The sequence below is a fragment of the Panonychus citri genome, unplaced genomic scaffold, assembly GCF_014898815.1.
Source record: "Panonychus citri isolate SS breed McGregor unplaced genomic scaffold, ASM1489881v1 Contig00141, whole genome shotgun sequence".
Taxonomy (NCBI): Eukaryota; Metazoa; Arthropoda; class Arachnida; order Trombidiformes; family Tetranychidae; genus Panonychus; species Panonychus citri.
This window is the reverse complement of record NW_026515546.1, coordinates 1613999-1631303: the sequence shown is the minus strand read 5'-3', so window position 1 is coordinate 1631303 and position 17305 is coordinate 1613999. Positions and strand designations below refer to the sequence as shown.

The 17305-nt window shown below is 29.8% G+C and overlaps 4 protein-coding genes and 1 long non-coding RNA gene across 7 annotated transcripts; 2 read left to right on the top strand and 3 right to left on the bottom strand.

The window, feature by feature from the left end:
* The first annotated feature begins 551 nt into the window (after positions 1-551).
* LOC128395347 (AP-1 complex subunit sigma-2-like) lies at positions 552-1710 on the top strand. Of its 2 annotated transcripts, none has more exons than XM_053355760.1 (2): positions 552-698; positions 810-1710. In XM_053355760.1, exon 2 carries the CDS (start codon positions 810-812, stop codon positions 1284-1286), a length of 477 nt encoding a protein of 158 aa, XP_053211735.1. In that variant the 5' UTR covers positions 552-698; the 3' UTR covers positions 1287-1710. The 2 variants fall into 2 exon arrangements, with proteins under 2 accessions (XP_053211735.1, XP_053211734.1); XM_053355759.1 differs by having other exon boundaries at positions 557-726.
* Positions 1662-2699, bottom strand: LOC128395346 (28S ribosomal protein S7, mitochondrial-like). Its single transcript, XM_053355758.1, has one exon. It carries the CDS (start codon positions 2579-2581, stop codon positions 1877-1879), a length of 705 nt encoding a protein of 234 aa, XP_053211733.1. The 5' UTR covers positions 2582-2699; the 3' UTR covers positions 1662-1876.
* A 332-nt stretch (positions 2700-3031) lies between these two features.
* Positions 3032-4952, top strand: LOC128395061 (caspase-1-like). Its single transcript, XM_053355442.1, has 5 exons — positions 3032-3054; positions 4008-4154; positions 4211-4251; positions 4343-4518; positions 4683-4952. Exons 1-5 carry the CDS (start codon positions 3032-3034, stop codon positions 4791-4793), a joined length of 498 nt encoding a protein of 165 aa, XP_053211417.1. The 3' UTR covers positions 4794-4952.
* Positions 4953-8079: 3127 nt separating this feature from the next.
* Positions 8080-11556, bottom strand: LOC128395381 (uncharacterized). Of its 2 annotated transcripts, XM_053355800.1 has the most exons (4): positions 10798-11556; positions 10039-10395; positions 8914-9519; positions 8080-8799 (listed from the first exon to the last, which is right to left on the bottom strand). In XM_053355800.1, the coding sequence occupies exons 1-4, from the start codon at positions 11339-11341 to the stop codon at positions 8282-8284; spliced, it is 2025 nt and encodes a 674-aa protein (XP_053211775.1). In that variant the 5' UTR covers positions 11342-11556; the 3' UTR covers positions 8080-8281. The 2 variants fall into 2 exon arrangements, with proteins under 2 accessions (XP_053211775.1, XP_053211774.1); XM_053355799.1 differs by having other exon boundaries at positions 8080-9519; positions 10798-11553.
* Positions 11557-13410: 1854 nt separating this feature from the next.
* Positions 13411-14513, bottom strand: LOC128395318 (uncharacterized). The gene is made up of 2 exons (XR_008326590.1): positions 14452-14513; positions 13411-13652 (listed from the first exon to the last, which is right to left on the bottom strand). It is a non-coding gene; the product is annotated as an uncharacterized LOC128395318 (long non-coding RNA).
* Positions 14514-17305: the final 2792 nt, after the last annotated feature.

Sequence of the window (17305 nt, the reverse complement as noted above, 5' to 3'; positions counted from 1 at the left end):
TGTTCATCAATGAGATCATGATAATGATTAATTATCATGACTTTAAAGTTAATCACAATTAAATTACAAAAGCAAAGGTAAATTTATATTAATTCTGTCTAATTGTTAATTAGAATCAGAATTGTAAAAAAAAAGGTAATAACAATTGTCACCAATTATGTTCTCAATAGTTTATTATTATGGTTACACATGAATGAGATTTTCATCAGTTTTATCATGATTAATTAATTATTCACACAGAATTAAATTGTGTATTAGATTAGATTGTAAACAAGATTAACACAAGAGAATGAAACAAATTACAATCAGCAAACAATTAATCATATTAACAATAGAATCATTTTCTCACAAGTTGATGGTCACATTCAATTGGACCTTTTCTTTAATAGTAATGATAATTTTAAACATAATAATAATTAGTAAATTCGCAATTAACTAAAATTGTTATAATTGAGGAAAAAAAAAGAAAATGTTTTGATTTAATTATTTTCCCGCTTCAGCTCATCTGCTCAAAGAGCAAAATCTAGATCAATGTTATCAACATGTTTGTTTACGTTTTCTTGTCTATTTTATGTTAACCATTTTCTTAATTGTGTATTTAATTTCTCTCTCAATTTAGTTGATTAATTAGTGTTCAACAATTACCTTGATTCATTTACAATCTACTTTACAGTTTTCTATTCTCATCTGTTAAAATCGTAACTCAAATTATTTGCTTTTCCTTTGGTTTGTTTTTGTTTACCTTTTTGTTTGTTTTCCAATTTTTGTTTTTTCATTTCTCTTTTCTCTCTCTCTCTCTCTCCGTCAAGATGATGCATTTCATGTTACTCTTTTCCCGTCAAGGTAAATTACGATTACAATCATGGTATGTACCTGTTGCCGATAAGAATAAGAAGAAAATAACTCGGGAATTAATGACAATTACCTTAAATCGAAAGGTGAAACATTGTTGTTTCTTTGATTGGAAAGATTTGAAAATTGTCTATAAAAGATACGCTAGTCTTTACTTTCTCTGTGCCATTGAACCGGAAGACAATGAGCTTCTTAGCCTGGAATTGATTCATCGATATGTTGAATTGTTGGATAAATATTTTGGTTCTGTTTGTGAATTGGATATTATATTTAACTTTGAGAAGGCTTATTTCATTCTCAATGAATTTGTTCTTGGTGGTGAAGTTCAGGAGACTAGTAAAAAATCAGTTCTCAAAGCGGTTGCCAGTCAGGATGTGATCGCTGAAGAGGAAGCCTCATCACATGGTTTCTTTGAAGAGCATGGACTTGGTTAATTGTCAACAATTAACTTTCACTTTCGACCAGCAATCAATTGTACAAAAACAAAGGCACTTATCCAAACAGCAGCAGCAGCAGTAACAAAAAAACGCCAACAGTTGAAAGGCCAAAAATTAATATAAAGATGAGATTGATTTTCATCACGGAAGCCAAATCATTTAAACCAGAATTTACCAAAATTGGATCAACAATCAACTAATTTTACTGATTATTTTCTTCTTCTTCTTCATTTTCATGCCAAATCTTAATTCTAGTTTGGGAAAACCGATCCAGTCAAAGCTCAATCAATGATGCAAAATTTTATGATAGATGATGAAATTTTCCTGCTTTTGCTTTAAAGTGACAATTTAAATTATAGTGATTATGTTAAATCCTAGTCAATAGATTTTTTTTTATATTACAATTTTGATTACAATTCTATTTATATTATTAATAGAATATTTTGTTTTTCTTTCGGTGTGAGTGAGAAAATGATAATAAAGTGAATTTTTTAATAAGAAAAAAATTTCACTCATCTTTTGACTAAATTATCAACTATTTACAAGGTTGTAACACAATTTAAATCTAAAACAATTATCATTAGATTTCAATCCCATCGGTAATGAGCATAAGCTTTATTGGTCTCTGCCAGTTTGTGTAGATCATATTTCCGTTTAACTGCTTTACCTTCATTGTTAAAAGCGAAAACAAATTCACGAACTAAGGCTGGAGTATGAATCGCTCTCCATGGAACTGGGTGATCATGAGCCGCTTCATTGATCCATTTCATTCCAAGGAATTCTGATAATTGACTCGTTATCGGAAAAGGTACTGAATAAGTGACACCACCTTTTTGAACAGGTTTGGTAATTACGATTGGTTTAACATTATCAACCGCTTTCTTCATTAAAACAAGAGCATCTAATTCAAATTTAGACCTTTTCTCAGGTGTATCAGCGGCTCTCCATTCAGCTAATTGTTTCTTTTTAATTAGATACATTACATCTCGCATCATGTCTTCATATTCATCTCTCTTTCCTTTCCTCATGATTATGTTGGTAAATCGACGGAGAAATGGATCAAAAAACAGTGAACCATTAATATTATTTTCAGCAGCTCTTATTGGGGCAAAGGTGAATTCCTTGAATTTATCTGGTTCCTCTTTAATTAACAAATTTTGATCCTCTTTCCTTGGAATTGGTTTCACATAACTTGAAGGCCAAACGGTCCAACGCACTTGCTTTTTAACACAATTTCTTGATGTGCAACATTTGATTAAAATTGACGATTGATGCTTGAGTATGATTGACATAATTTCAATAGAAAAAAAAAGTAAATTAATTGAGAAAAAAAGACAAAAATTGAGAATAATAAACAAAATCAAAATAAAGAGAAACTCAAATGCATCAATTAGTTTCCATGCATCGAAAGCTAAATAACACACTTATCCCTGGAAAGAAAATAAATCAACTAAATTTAGTTTTTTCCTTTCTAATTGAATGGAAATTGTTAATTAGAAAAATTAATTCAATGTAAATTGTTCACTTTCCCTTTAAATCAAACTTTTCTCGAGGCTTAATGAACAAATAAATAAAAAATATCCTCAATTCAATCAAATCTCAAGATAAAAATTTGCGAATTTTTTTATGATAAAAATTACGACCAATCCAATTCTCTAATAATAATAAACAAGTTGAATCAGGTTAATATTAATCTCTGATAAAGTTTATACAAATTAAATATTCGGATGTTCTTGTTTGAAATGTCTGAGTATATTACCATAAGGTTTTATTCTAGTTGGATTCTCACAGTAAAAGCAAACTGACCTGAATAATGTCACAGCAACATGTTGGATCACTTCATTATTAGAAGTGCTCCTGGAATTTACATTTATCGCGTAATGTGCACTTATTTATTTTCCTTTTGTCTTTCGTCGAATGAATTCTTTGCATTTGAGTTTTAAAGTAACAGTAATGTAACTTTCTGGTTTTGTTTATCTACGATATTATAAAAATAACATTTATCTTAATTCTTTATGTTCAAACAATATTCGCAATTATACTTTAGATATATTTTCAAGGTTTTACGACTTTGTCAATTGCCCCTTCGTCAATAGCTCCAGAAATTTTCAAACCAATTACTCTTTCATTTCACCTGTGATCTAATAAAAAAAATTATTAGATCGGCTAAATGCAAAATAATGGCATGAGAGTAGTTTTTGTTAGAACCATTGCCAAAGCTACAGAGCAATAAAAAGCTCAAAAAACTTTTTTTATTGCTTTGACTTTGGGTTTGGGTTAAGCTGAGAAAAAAACAAAAGTAAAGTGTCTGTATATGTCAAAGGTCAAACATAATATTTTCTTCCTTCAATCCGCAAAGATACCTTTTTGCTTGTGTTTTTACAATCAAAGTTTTTCTATTCAAAATTGTTTTTGGACTTTCAAGGTGAAATTTATCAAATATGAATCGTGCTTTTTCTTCCTCTTCTCAGTGTCTGTGATCATTTTTTTTCTTGAGTTTTTCTCGGTGTACAAATTATTCATCTCATTTCCAAATCTCGGATATTCTCGATAGTGCCACAAGTTCACTGAATAATAAAATTCAACCGACCCCCTGATCTATTAAAGTGAATCGACCAGGAACATCGTAAGTTTCTTTATTTGTTCAGTTATGATCTACATTTATTAAGTTTTCAATCTTTATTCATTTCGAATTCTTTCTTCGATTTCTTAAACTAGTTCTCGTCCCTCAAAATCACCGACTGTACACGATGGTCCTGATTATTATAACGGCTATGAAAAAAGAGGTAGATGTGTAATTTTCGCTCACAAGACTTTTGATAATCCTCGTATAAGTGAACGAACAGGACAGGAACCGAGGAAGATGTTAAATTGTTAAAAATTTGTTTTAGTAGTCTTAGGTTTGATGTGGCTGTTCATAGAGACTTTAAGAAAGATCAAATCGAAACCACTCTAATCAAGCGTAAGTGAAAAAGAAATTTTAAATGTATCATTTTCTCGACAATCGACCATTAATCTAACGCTTTGTAAAATCTTTTTATGCTATTTTACAGTGTCTCGTCGCAAACATAAAAATACTGATTGTTTGGTTTTGTGCATTTCCACGCACGGAAATCCGGAACAATTACATGCTAAAGATGGGCCTTATGATTCTAAATTATTCTTTGAATATCTCAACGCGAAAAGTTATCCATCATTGGCAGGGAAGCCAAAATTGCTCTTTATTCAGGTAAAGTTATTGATCGATTATTTAAGTTTTTCGAAGAAAAGATTCAAGCTCCTCATTTTTTATGAACATTGAATTGTTTCAGTATGTATTGCGATACGACACTGGAGATGAACTTATTGTAATATCAATGATCACTCAATGTCTTTTCTTTTCAATCTTTACAGGCATGTCGCGGGAAACAAAAAGACGAGGGTTTTGAGATCGATCTATGCTATTTCGATAAAGCTGCTAAAGAAGAGGCAGGAAATGTGGTTGACGATGATTTGACTTATTAAGACATCTCGTAGTATTGTAGTTTTGGAGATATTAGCCCTCGAAGATCAAAGGCCACTCTCTCATTCCGGTAAAACTGTTGATCAAATGGAAAAAGTGCTTGATTCACTACGTTAACCCATACTAGAATAGACTCAGATTAAGTTTCAGATCATTCTCTCAGATCACTAGGGACTAATCACGGTCCATTTAGTTAAATACAACGGAACTATGGCCGGAGCACTTTGGATATTTTTCACCAAAACAAATCTGATTTTCTGCAAGGTCATGAAAAGTTTTCAGTAAAATAAATAAAATAAAATAGAATAAAAATCTCATTATCTTATCATTTCTAAAAAAGCGACCTGAAGTTTCAACTTCGAACTTGATTTTCTCGAAAACTACTGATCAGATCGGATAAAGATAAACATATTTAGACTTTATATTTTTGGCCCTACAAATACACAAAGTCTCAACTCTTAACTAAAAAGTCTAATTTTTTTGCAGTGTGTCCTTTGGATAGAAAAGTTTTCCAATGCTAAGATAATCTTATTATTTTCGGTAAAAGAAAACTAATCACCAAACTTTCATCTTCTCTAAATCGTATTCTCTTACCAAAGTAAATCAATCTTTCTAATTCTAATTGATTACTTCTAATTGTAAAAGTTAACTCACTCATCATAATTCACCATTGGTAATAAATTGATTATATTATCCAACAGAAAATCATCAACATGATCAGTTACCCTTTCAAGTTATTGAAAGCATGATGATGGAAATGGAGATGATGATTGTACTTACGAAAACAACTCTGGTGAAAAATCATCATGAAAGATAATGATATTGTTTCAGAATAACTTGGAACATATCATTAATCTTTCAGAATTTAAAGAAAAAGGTAAGATAACTAAAGAGATAAATTCTCAACTACCTGCCAAACCCTCCAGTTGATTGACCTTAACTTAATAATCTGTTCATTTTTTAATTCAATTCCATGTTCACTTTCATATTCATATCCATGGGATAGCATCAGAAGGGATAATCTTGTCATCTCTTATTTTTTGAAAGAGAACAAAATTTCCCACCTTTAAGATGATGATTTGTATTAATCAATTTTAATAATACGCTCCTAATAATAATAATCGCTAATGATTGGGAATCATCATGGAATCAAAAAATTACTATTCATCTGATTGGCATCACCACCACAATTAGTTGATTGTTTTGACAAACACTTTTTGTCTTTTCTCATCATCATTTCAATTCTATCATTATCTTCATCATCATCATCATGGTTAATCATCTTTCTACTTCAATCATTACACCTAAATTCTTGGGGCTTCTCAATGATAATTGTTCTTGTCTAAGTTAAGGATAATAATGATCAACAATTAACCATTGATTATATCAACAATCAACTATCACCCCTCAAGGGTAAAAGGTTAGGCTGTGAGGGATAATAATGATAATTTATTTTCCTCTTCCTTATAAACCCTCACTTTCCGGTTCCAATAATCAACCAAAAACCAAAGGTAAATTATATCAACAATTAAGTGAGAAGAAACATTTTTACATATAATTATCAATTGTAATACTACAAGCAATTAACTTCCCTTCCACTAAATTACTATTACTACTGTCAATCCTTATTCATCAAATTGATTGTTGATCAGTTTGTTTTTTTTTATAAAACCTGAACAATTGATTAACCAAATTCCCGCTTTCAACTTGATTCCAACAATTTGGTTACTTAAATTGTAACAAACTTACAATCAATTTCTGCTAATCAATTGGCTTGAATACTAATCTTTGCTGTTTCCCGATCGGAAACAAACATTTAATCAAATTAATTGATTGTTAATTGTTGCCGTTGATTTCCTTGGTTTGAATTTAACTTTCAACTACAACAATTTACTCTAATTAAATATGGTAACAGTTAAAACAAATGAAGTAATAATCAAATCATTTATATTCTCATCAATCATTTGATAGTTAATTTTAAGTTAATTTCTTTCAAACCCAAATAATTAATAATCAATTGAAACAATCACCAAATGATAAACTCACACACACACACATATACACTTAATTGTGATGATTACAATCAATATAATCAAAAAGTGATTAACTTTTCAGCTCTCCACTTATAACAAACTTGTTTATGATTCATTTTGTGTGTCAATTTGTTTTATTATTACATTTTAATTACTTTCATTTTGACAACAATCAGATTAGATTTTGATCCTGATTGTGAACAGTTAAAAAAAAACTTTATTAATAGAAAAAGAAAAACTTTCAAAACAATTTACCCTTTGATTTTGATTGTAACCAGAGATTAAAGGTTAATCATGATCAATTAACTGTTCACTTGAAGTAGTTGCCCAAAAATAATAAACTAATTTAACCCTGACAATTAACCGACAATTAGTTAGTGCTTTTCATCAATCTAACCAATGATGAGCAGCAATTTAAATCATTAAATTGTCTTAACATCATCATCATTAGTTGATTGTTTAAGTAACAATTTGATTAATGATATTAAAGTCTAGCCAATCATTATAAGAAAATGTCATTGATTAGCAATTAACTTGATTATGATTAGAAATGATGATTACGATCATAATGATGCTCAATGATTAGTTTTACAATCTGATGAATCTCTAGTTATTATTAACCAATTGTACATTACAATCAACAGGATTTCATGTTAATGCTTAATTGTTGACCACTAATTGTGAATAATTTAAAGATAATCAACTTTTCCAAATGAAATAATCGTGAAAATTTTGTTTAATACTTGGAAAAAAGTTTCTACCTCTTGACAAATTGTTTTGATTGTTAATTGGAAACCAAATTTACTAATTAGCTTAAAGTTAATTATCATACAGATGAACATGAAACTTTCTAAAAAATATTAGTGAAAGTTGATTGTAAACAATTAATTCTAATCCAATGGTGATTAACTTAAAGATAATGAAATGAAAAGTTAAGTAATAACAAGTACAAAGACCCAATGAGATTATAATTCAATGAGATTAATCTGTTGATCATGAATCGTGATTTAATTACCTCCCGGGTAATCATCATGTTGATTTTTAAGCTTTTAACAATCGCAGGGAATTAGTTAATCAAGTAAACAATTTAAACTCAATCAAAGAGTTACCCTGTCCCTCTAATATGTATTAATATTTATCTCTCCTGGTGTATTCACTGTAATAACCAAGGTTATCAGGTTAACCATTTAATTGTCAACCAATTACTTAAACTATTTGATTAGTCACTGTGATTTAAATGATTATGCCAGTCAAATCAATTGGTAGAAAAGATTATCAATTAAATTGTCAATCATTCATATAAATAAATTTTTAATTATTTTGGTGATTTTTTTTTCATTGATTTACAAAAAAGATACAAAGAGCAAAAAAAAATATCATAACTACTGTTGAAATATTGATAGTTTATATTACAATTTAGTTAATTGTTTGGTTTCTTATATTTACACAATCAACTATTAGTTAACTAATATACTTGCACTGACCACTGATTTGGCTCCGTTTTTGGGTTTGATGAAATTTCTCGAGTTGGTCAGTTTAATTGGTTTCGTAGGTGGAGTTGTGGTCATCAGGTTAGGTGAAGGTGTTGATTGTGATGATGATGCTGATGCTGATTTAGGTTTAATCAATCTCGTTGATTGAATAATTGCTGTTGTTGATTTGTTTTGTTTATTGTTGGCGAAATTGCTGATTGCTCTTGATTCTTGTTGATGGAAATTAATATTACTACCGGTCAGTGGTTCCTTAAAAGCGGCATCAAACTCTTCCTCTTCGTTGGAACGACTTTTGGTCTCTGGTTTATCGTCCTGATCATCGTAGTTACTTTTAGGCTCATCAGATTTTTCATAATCACTTTTACCGTAATTATTATTGTAATCAGCTGGACCAGGTGATCCTGAATCATCATCATTTTCATCATAACTTTCATCGGGTTTGTATGTATCTTGTTTCTTTCGGTATGATTTTGGTGGTGAGCCTGAAGGTGGTTTTGTTGGGGATGATGATGATGATGATGATGATGATAAAGATGATTTACCTTTGTTTTTTCTTGGTTTCTCTTTATATTTAATATCTTCTTCCTTATATTTACCTGTCTCTCTATCAGATTCACCATCAGATTCACTTTGTTTACCTTCATCATCTTGACTATCGGTGTTACCATTATCACCATTATCACCACCACTGCCGCTTCCGCTGCCACTGCTGCCGCTGTTGGTTTGACCTTCAGTATAATCATCGTATCCTTGACTTGGTTTGTAGTAATTAGTTGATTCATTGTCATCGTTATTAGTTTTAGGAGGAGGTGATGATGAGGATGATTTAGATGACAGATAATCATCACTTCCTCTATAATTGTAACTTGGCTCATCTGATGATTTAGTTGATTGTTTCTCATTTTCATCTGAGCTTTTAGAGTAACTTGGCTCATCTGAATTGTATGAAGATGATGATGGTTCATCTGAATCATTGGGTGATGAACTTTCAGAACCTCCTGATGACGATGAAGACGACGATCCATCAGCATAATCATCATAATTAGCTTCAGATGATGGACCTGAGCCTGAAGATGAAGATGAAGGCGGTGATGATGATCGAGATCGAGATGATGACGATCGTGATGATGAATAAGCTGAAGGTGATGATCCATAGGAATTAGCTGATTTTTTCATTGGACCAGTCTCTCGGAAATTATAATCTAAATTAAGAAGAAGACAAAAAAAAATCAACTCTTAATTGTGAGCATTTAAAGTAGGTTAAATTATCTATCACTAATTAAAACCTCTAATTGTAACAATTTTCAAAGTTAATTGAGACCAAAAATGAGTTTTAATTAAAATTAATTACCGTTACAATCGCAACTGAATAATATGAAACGATGAACCTTAAATTGTATCAGTTTTTAATCACATAAACCTTGATTGTTACCTGATTACTTGGTGATTGTGATTACTTAAAATAAATAAATGATTTTAAACCGTTTCAATGAATTAAAACAAATTATCAGATTGTTACAATTAAGCTAATTAATTCTGAAAAAATAACTAAATTACAATCAACTGAATGATTTTGGTTGATAAAAAATCAGATTTATCGTTTCTTTTGCGATCGGAGAGCTTGATTGTTTGTTAATCATTCATCAAGTATTTTAATCAGTGTTAATTATAACCGATCTCAGTGAGTGAGTTAAATTTAATTGATTGAAATTTCATCTTACCTCGAGCTGAATAGTATTTATCTTCATCTTTGTTATTTGATTTATCATTGAAATATTTGATTCCAAAATCACCAGATTCATGGGGTGAATCATTATCATCATCTGATGATCCCTTGGGTGTTGTTGATGAAGATAAAGATGATGATGGATTAGATGAAGATGATCTTCCTGATCGAGCACCAAACATTGGTCGTTCTGTAGTTAAAAGAGGAGACTCATCTCTATCCCATTCTCTCACTCCTTGAGTCCATTTTTCATCTTCTTTAGCCTCAAATTCATCCTCATATCGACCACTATTAGAATCTTCATCTTTTCCCAACTTTCCGGACATTCGAGGTTCACCTTCATCTGAATTACCTTGATTGTGATTAACAGAAGCACCATGATTATAATTATAATTATCATTATTGTTACTCTTTTTCTGTTTATTGTTGGATTTGTAAATTGGTTGTTTAAGATAATCAAGTCTCGAAGATGAAGTGGAAAGTGACCTTTTTTGGGCTAATTTTTGTTTACATTGGTCATCGGTTAATGATCGTCCATCAGCTGTTCGACATTTAAGAACTTTTCTCGAAATCATCTTCGAATAACTTGGTGAAGTTGATGAATATTCTGATACTAAGCTTGATGGTGATGGTGATGAGGATGATGATGAGGATGAGGATGATGGTGATTTATCATCATAAAAGTCACCATGATAATCATTTGAGGAGGAGGATGAGGATGAGGATGAAGATGGAGAGACAGAATTATGTTTACCTGATTTACCAATGATATAAGGATAATCTTGATCATTGAAACCATATTCAACTGATGAAGAGGTTGATGATTTAATTTTATTGTTATGATGATGATTAACTGTTGGATTGGATTGACTGGTTGGTTGGTTAGAACGAATTAAAATTGATTCTTGACTTGAAGATGATTTAAGTTGATTGTTAACTCTTTTTTTTATTGTTATCGGTGTTGATTCAGTTGTGGTTGATGTAATTTCTTCATGCTTAATCCAAGGTCCAATACCTACATAGAAATTTGGTTTAATTGTTGTCGTTGTTGATTCTGTTGTTGTTATTGTTGTTGATGGTGATGGAGTTGATGGTGATGATGATGATCTTGATTGTTGTTGATCATTTGATGACTGACGATGATGATGATGTCTATGTTGATGATCATGATGATGATGTTTCTCTACTTGAGTTAACACTTTTCCATTAACATTTGATTTATTAATTGTTAACAGTAAAAGGATCACCAAATTAAGTGAAAGTATTTTGAACAATTTAACCGAGGGTAATGTTAACATTTTGAAAGTTAAACAACAATTGAATAGTTGGATTGATTTGTTTAAACCTTTTAAATAAACACCAACCAACAATTAATTATAATCAAATGATAATAATCAACAGACAACAATCAACGTTAATGTTTGTACATTTGAAAGTAAACGAACCCAACCAACCCCCTCGAAACGAACCTAAAGTCGGAACGAACGAAGTACTAACGAAAGGTAACGAATTTGCATTCGTTACGAATTTTTTTCTCGCTTCTTTTTCATCACTCGAACTAACAGTTCTACTCCCCACCCTTTCTTTATCATCTTATCTTCTCTTTCTTTTATCTTCCATCTTCCAATAATCATCTTTGTCGTGATTAGGATCATCCATCTTCTCGTCAATTCTATGTTTCTTTTCTCTTTCTTTTCTTTCTCTATTTTTAAACTTTCTCTTTCGAATCATGTTGTTACTTTTTTTTTCTTTTACCTGTAAACTTACCTGATGAGCTTTTTTCTTTCATCTTTTTTTTTCTCTCTCTCTCTCATTATTTGGTTCCGATCGGATTTCCGATCTAATAATGATGCTTCATTGGATAACATTACAATTAGGACAATCCTTTTTTTATCATCTTCTTCATCATCATCTCTTTTTTTTTCAAAGATGATAAAGGTAACAGGTAAAAAAAGGACAATACCTTTTTCTTTGGACTTTATCCTAAAAAAAGTAATCGAAACAATAACTTCAATCACGAACGGCGAGAAAGAAAAAAAGTTCTGACCTGAGATTGGAAAAAGAATCGCAATTAAATTAATCTAAAAGCCGATATACAGAAAAAGTGGAGAAAAAAATTGTTCCGGTTAATGATGTTGTCGATTTAATCAACTAATCAACTAATCAGTTGACAAATAATATCAAAACTGACCATTTGGATAACAATGGTTTACATTGTTGATTGTTATCAGCTTATAATCATCAACTGACCAGTTGATTAATGACCAATCAAATCAATCAATTGATTTAATTTCATCGTATTTTTTTGCTCGTAAATTGAAATTTTTTGATTATTTTTTTTTCATTCAATACTTGAGTTAATTGTAATCATTTTTGACAGGACTTTGATAACTACTTGTGTATATTGCTGACAATTTGTTAATCATTACCGGAAGCCTTTAATTGTTACCTTCCAATTGTAAAATTTACTCTGATTATTGTTTTTTTTCATGTCTTACAATTAACTAATTGTGATAAGTAGGCAACAGTTGGCAAAAAATTACAATTAATAATCATCTTAATCATCATCATATTAATAAGATTACAATAATTATTATAAAGGCTTAATCATAGTGATTAACTAATTGTAGATTTTGATTTGATTTGATTTGATTGTTTTTTGCTTTGTTTCCTACACAAAGTTGTTTATTTTAATTTTCCGCTTTCTTTTTGTTGATTAATTAATTACAATTAATTAGCAGAAAAAAGTTCAACAATTAACAGATATTCATCAACAAGTAACAATTAAAAAGTATTAAACAATTTATTTTGATTGTTATCACCAATTAAGTGGAAAAACATAAAAGGGTAACAATTAAATGTAATACAACCGATAAGTGTATTTAATTTGATTAATCAAATTGTTAATCAATTTGCAACCATAAATAATAATCAAGTTAATCTTATTTGCTTCCTTAATCTGATCCAGTTAATTGTTTGTTGTCTTGTTAAAAGTTTTGATTGTGTTTGTAAAAGTTGATGAGTAGAAAATTGAAAATTAACACTTGATGATTTACTAAATTTAAACATTTCCACTTGATTGTTACCCAAATTAAATTGATTGCTGTTGATTTACTACTATTATTAAAAATATTCACCATGATTTAGACAAACTAAATCATCAGTAAACAACAATCAACAATTGTTAACAATCAATCTGATGTAGGTAGACTCAATATTGACCTAAGGGCAATCACGATTGACCTTTCACAAGATAATAATAAAAAATAATCATCCTAATGATTAAGAAGATGATATTTGCTGTTGTTGATTAACAACAATTAAAGGGATTGGCACGATTAAGATGATTACAATTTAACACCAGAGATTAACAAAGAGCAAAAGATTTTGATTATCTTTTTAATCATAATAACAAAAAGTATAACAATTGATTCTGATATAACAATTACCGTTACAATTAACGATTAATTTTCTCCAACTGCTTCCTACATGATGATCATCATCACAATTAATTAGTGTTCTGTTTGATTAATTGATCATTTCTCATCTTCTTCCATTACCAATTCAATTGTTATTGATTGGGTATCGATTGAATTTCCATGTTTGAAACTAAATTTCAGAAAGAAACAAATATTAAAGAAAACAATTAAGAATCTAGTTGATCACGTTGATAGCAATTCGTTGATTTTAATCAACACCACAGAAAAATGGTCAACAATTGATTCTGATATTAAAACAATCACCGTTACAATTAACGAGCAATTTACTTAAACTATTGTATGAGTGATAATGTTTGGCATAAATTTTCAAATCGAAATTACGACAAGAAGACTTGACCTGTGGCACAAAATTAGGTTCATTCTAACAGAAATTTAACAGGCATCATTTTGGTACTAAATTAAAGTTAATTGAAAATTAGTTGTTTTTCCAAATGGTTCCTAATGGAGGTCAAGTCCGAGCTCTCATAACGATTTTTCTTAGTCGCCATCCAGAATTAAGTTTATATCAATGGGCCGATAGACTGGAAAGTTCTGAGACACCTCTGAGATCATTCAGTATTGTTATGCCAAAGGTCAAGAATGAAAAAATTTTATTTATTACCCTGATTGCGGCCAAAAATCGACGAAAACGATGGCGCCAAATTTAAACCAATTTACACGATTAGCCGACGATTGGACTGGTTCGTAACGGGAATTGGCCACTAAATTTAATATTTGTGTCTTACTAGTCGAGGTCTATTACAGATTTGAAAATTTTATTATAAATGATCATTCAAATTATAAAATCTCGATTACTATGAAACTTTACCACTCATTATTTCCTTCTTACATGATGATCATCATCATCACTATTAATTAATTAGTTTTGTTGTTTGATTAATCAATCATTTTTCATCATCTTCCATTACCTGTGACAATTAAGAATCTGGAATCTTGATTAACCTACACTTGTGATTAATATAATTAATTAACCAACTTAATCTTTAACAAGGGAGCAGGCAGTCAACATGATCCTTTAAGCTTATCTAATATGCTTCGTATATAAGGCTAAGCCCACCATTTGCTAACTAAACTACGAATGCGTTCCTGGTTCATACGATCGTATGTCGCAGACCGGTCGTTTCCGTGGACGTTTACGACTTTATTTCTCTCTCTCTCTCTCACTCTCTCTCTCTCTCTCTCTCTCTCTCTCTCTCTCTCTCTCTCTCTCTCTCTCTCTCTCTTCTTTCTTTCTTTTAAAATCATTTTTAACAACAATGCAACTGTTAAACAATACTAATATTTGAAGGATACGAAAAAGCAAAAGTCAAAAGAAAGAAAATTTGAAAAATTATAACTTTTGACCTCGACCTTTACAACAATCGTTCTATTTTTGTTGGTGCGGAATTTGAGCTTTCGAATAAGTCTCGGTGTCTCTGTAGCACATCAGGTTCTTTCTCAATGTTTGCATCAAAAACGTGAATCGTATTATTGTAATTGTGATTATCAACATGGTCACGAATAAATTAATCAAGAAAAACAAAATATACACACAAAAAAATTAAAGTTAATTATATGTAGAGAGTGATGTTAATCATTAATTAACAATTGAAAGGGTAATTCTTGTTAATGATTCATCAAATTGTTAATGACGTTTATTTACCTGAATTAACCGTTATCACCACAATTAAAATTCCAATGATAGAAATCAAATCAATCAGTGCAAGAAACAAAATTCACATTTAATTGTTACAATAGTTAATTTTTTCTAGATGATGATAATCATGATGATGATCCCGGAAGAGAGAGAGAGACAAAAAAAGTCCCATTGATTGATCATTAATTGTGAATAGTGACCATTAGAGTAAATAATCAATATACTAAATGACCTCATGTTACCTGTTGTCGTTACACATATAAGCTTTGTACCTGTTGTTCCCGATCCTGAGGTCAAAGTTAACTGTCCCTGTCTGGGGAACCTGTTCCAATGGTCAGTTTGTACTGACCATTGATGGTGGAAAATATTTTCTTTCAATAAACTTCAATCATAATTAACTATCGATTTATAATAATAATTATCGTTTCATATCAATTATGTATAATGAAAAACTCTCAAGGCCAAGGGTAAAAAAGTCAATCTGATCTAAAGGTCAAACAAGGAACCAGAATGAAAAACAAAATGGACAAAATTTGACCTCAACCTTCAACCTTTTTCAAGGTTCCAAAAGGATCTTATCTCATAATAGCCAATGGGCAATTATGATGATATTTAAACATAGATGATGATAATAATTTATAATGTTTATCTTATTTCCGGAATAAGTTATCAGTATGTTGTTCAAATTGCCTGAGGCAAGATGAGAGAGAGAGAGAGAAATAAAAAAAAAAGTTAACTTTAAACAGGTAAACAAAATTTTGGAACCTCATGAAAAAAAAAAGGTAACCCAAGTTGACCATTGGAATCCTGAAAATAAACTTAAATCATTAAACTAAATCATTTTTAATTTCATACCTTTCAATTACAATTAAAATGCTGATATTTTGTTGATAACCATTTACCAGAAAACAATTTAAATATCATTCATGTTAATCACTAATCATTAATCAGCATCATTATAACTTTGATTGTAATCATTTGAATGATGTAATCATAATGATGATAAATATACACACCTTGTTAATGTCTATTGATTTAATCAACCAGCAAAAATTGTTTCTGTTTAATTGTTATTAGAAAATGAAAACTTTTCTAATGGTAACAATTAAACAACCGACATTTAGATTTTAATACATATAATTAATACAATATCTTTTCCTTGAGATTGTTAATTGTTTCATTAAATAGGAGAAGCAAAATTAAATCATCATTGGGAATATGTTCATAATAGTAATTAAGGTAATAGTTAATTACAGGTTGATTTTAATTCACTTTGATTCAATTGATTCACTACCGCATTGATTTGATTTTGGAAGAAAAAAAAATTTTCTCTTCAGTTAATCATCATGATTAACTTGAATGATGAATATTAAATTAAGATTGATTGTAACTGTAAATGATCAGAGGTGAGGACTACCTACTGATTATGTATTATTATAATCAACAATTTAATTTTTCTACCTTGATTGTTAATCATCATTATTGGTTAATTTTCACCTTTCAATTAACTTTTTTTTTCTCGCTTCCATTGGAATCCTATTCATCAAGAAACTTGTATTGTATCATTGAAAGTTTAATCATTATTTAATTGTAGACCTTAAATCCTATCACAATTAACTTGTAAAATATTTAAATTACCTGTTTTAATCACGCAATTAAGCTACTACCACTTAATCAATTTCTTCCGCAATATTAATCACATTGAAACTTTTTTTTTGTTCACTGATTAAAAAAGTATATATTAAGATGATTATTAAATTAATCTGAATGTATTGATAATCAATATGATTAATTGTTATCATCAATGAATTGATTATTGATTAATATGAAAATAACTCATCTCATATATTTAATATTTGCTAATTGTAAAGTTGTTTTTAATTGTTACCGGTTGTTATTGTTGCTACAATTACTATTGGGATCTGTCTGAGTTTTAATTGTCTCCTTAATTGTGTTAATGTTATGTGTTTATGTTGCCAATTGCTGGCTAATTGTCTCTATCTTTTTGTTTTAATTGTCACTGTTAGGATTTGGTTCCATTTCGTTGATATAAGTTTAAAATTAACTTCCATTGAGAATCAAAGGTAAAAATCAGGTAACCGTTTCATCCTTATTTATTTGGGTCA

Bases quoted from the DNA above. Each gene is read 5' to 3' on its own strand.
- LOC128395346 (XM_053355758.1), bottom strand. From the start codon at position 2,581: ATGTCAATCATACTCAAGCATCAATCGTCAATTTTAATCAAATGTTGC.
- LOC128395061 (XM_053355442.1), top strand. From the start codon at position 3,032: ATGTCTGAGTATATTACCATAAG. The intron at 4,155-4,210 runs GTTAAATTGTTA...GGCTGTTCATAG, and splicing joins GGACAGGAACCGAGGAAGAT to AGACTTTAAGAAAGATCAAA. The intron at 4,252-4,342 runs GTAAGTGAAAAA...GCTATTTTACAG, and splicing joins CGAAACCACTCTAATCAAGC to TGTCTCGTCGCAAACATAAA.
- LOC128395381 (XM_053355799.1), bottom strand. From the start codon at position 11,341: ATGTTAACATTACCCTCGGTTAAATTGTTCAAAATACTTTCACTTAAT. The intron at 10,396-10,797 runs GTAAACATAATT...ATCACAATCAAG, and splicing joins TTATATCATTGGTAAATCAG to GTAATTCAGATGAAGGTGAA. The intron at 9,520-10,038 runs GTAAGATGAAAT...TTCTTAATTTAG, and splicing joins TAAATACTATTCAGCTCGAG to ATTATAATTTCCGAGAGACT.
- LOC128395347 (XM_053355760.1), top strand. From the start codon at position 810: ATGATGCATTTCATGTTACTCTTTTCCCGTCAAGGTAAATTACGATTA.